Source organism: Emiliania huxleyi (genome assembly GCF_000372725.1).
Source record: "Emiliania huxleyi CCMP1516 unplaced genomic scaffold EMIHUscaffold_4443, whole genome shotgun sequence".
Taxonomy (NCBI): domain Eukaryota; phylum Haptophyta; order Isochrysidales; family Noelaerhabdaceae; genus Emiliania; species Emiliania huxleyi.
The window spans coordinates 1-1,723 of NW_005198656.1; the positions used below are offsets into that span (position 1 = coordinate 1).

The 1,723-nt window shown below is 62.6% G+C and overlaps 1 protein-coding gene across 1 annotated transcript; it reads right to left on the minus strand.

The window, feature by feature from the left end:
* Window positions 1-370: 370 nt before the first annotated feature.
* On the minus strand, window positions 371-541 carry EMIHUDRAFT_50627 (hypothetical protein; the record flags this gene model as incomplete). The annotated part of the gene is made up of 1 exon (XM_005768868.1): window positions 371-541. A coding segment is annotated over one exon (171 nt), but the record flags the coding sequence as incomplete, so codon positions are not given.
* Between the last annotated feature and the right edge of the window lie 1,182 nt (window positions 542-1,723).

A 1,723-nucleotide genomic window follows, 5' to 3' on the forward strand; every position in this document is an offset into this window, starting at 1 on the left:
GCCACCCCACGGGCGGGCGGGCATTGGGCGCCGGAGATGAGCCACTTGCTCATCGGAGCCCAGAAGTGGACGGTGAACGGGCCTAAAGAGAGGACGCGCCGTCTCCGCCTGCTGCTGCAGGAGCGGGCGAAAGGTCGAGGGCGAGAAGGGACCGTTCGCGGCGCCGGCAAAGGACGAGATGCCTACTCGCAAAGCCCTGTGTTTGCCGAGGCGCTTCGCCAGAGTGCATGCGCTAGGCAAGGCCACCCGGAATGGACATCGCAACCATAGCGGCCTGCATCCTCGGCCCCGCCATGACGAGCGCCGCCAACCCGACGGCGCCCGCGCCCGCCTGCATGCCGACCGCCCTCACCTCGTCGGCCTTGCCCTGCTCCACCTGGTACTCAAAGGCGCGCCGGAGCTGGTTCGACTGCGCGAGGACATTCGACACGTGGCAAAAAAAGAGCATCAGGTTTCGCGGCTGCACCACCCACGCCCAGCGCGCAAAGAGGGACGAGTAGACGATCTGAACGGGCGTCATGTTCATCGAGATAACCTCTGGGCCCTGGTACAGGGCGTCGTAGATGGCTGAGCCCATCAATCCCCAGCCGGCCAACGCACCGCCAAAGCCCCAGAATTCGGCTGTCCGGAGAAAGTGCTTCTTGGCGGGCTCGGCAGCTGGCGGCGTCTCGGTGCTGAGCCGCGCGTACGACGTGCGCAGCGCGAGGCCCAACCGCGGCGACACTGCCGATCTCACGCGTGAGAGCATCGGGGGGAAGCAACTGGGTTCCAACTTTTTCCGGGGTATGGTATGGTTGCACCTCTGTGTGTCGCTCGTGCGTGCCGTCATCATCTGTCCAGCGTCCACCCATACCGCGTTGGTGTCCAGTCCGAGCCTGGCTGTTCTTCACCTTACTACATACATACATACCTCGAGACCATACCCCTCCGCCTCTTGGAAGACCTGCTTGGGGTATGGTAGGGCTAGCCTTGGGCGGTCAGGACCATACCCCCCCCCCCCCTTTGGGCCGCCGAGCCTACCATACCATACCCCGGAAAAAGTTGGAACCCTGGCGTACCAGACGCGCCCAACCCATCTATAACACCGCTCCCTTGGTTTCATTGGAACGTTGCTTTCTTTCTTTCTTTCTTTCTTTCTTTCTTTCTTTCTTCCTGGCACTAACACACAAGAAACACACAGGTACAGCTACACCACGGGCACGGCGCACGGGAGTCGGGAGCCACAAAATCAAAAAGAATTTTTCGAAGCAAAAAGAATGATGTGCTTTCTGGGCACGGCGTCCGGGCGCGCACTGGCACGAACACAAGTACACCACGGGCGCGAACGGGCACACTACCACGCAAAAAGCGTCTGATGTCCTTCACTGGTCTCACTCAGACTTCGTTCTCTTCACCTTCTCTCGCTCTATCTCGAACACTCGTCGGCGTCTCCTCAAATGTCCATGCCGCCGCCAAGCGGCTGCTCCTCCTCCTCCTCCGCATCCAGCAGCTCGCCCTCCTCGTCATCATCGAGCACAGCTCCTAAGTCCTCCTCCTCCTCTGACCCGATGCCCGCCCTCTGGCTCCGCACACCGGCCACCGAGGCACCGGCGTTCGTATCCGTGGCGTCTGCAGCGTCCTCGTCCGGCATTCCCACAGCCGCCGCGCCGGACACGCCGCCTAAGCCCGGGAAAGCGCCCGCGGCGCCCGCGGACGGCGGAGCCAGATCCACTAGGCGCACAGG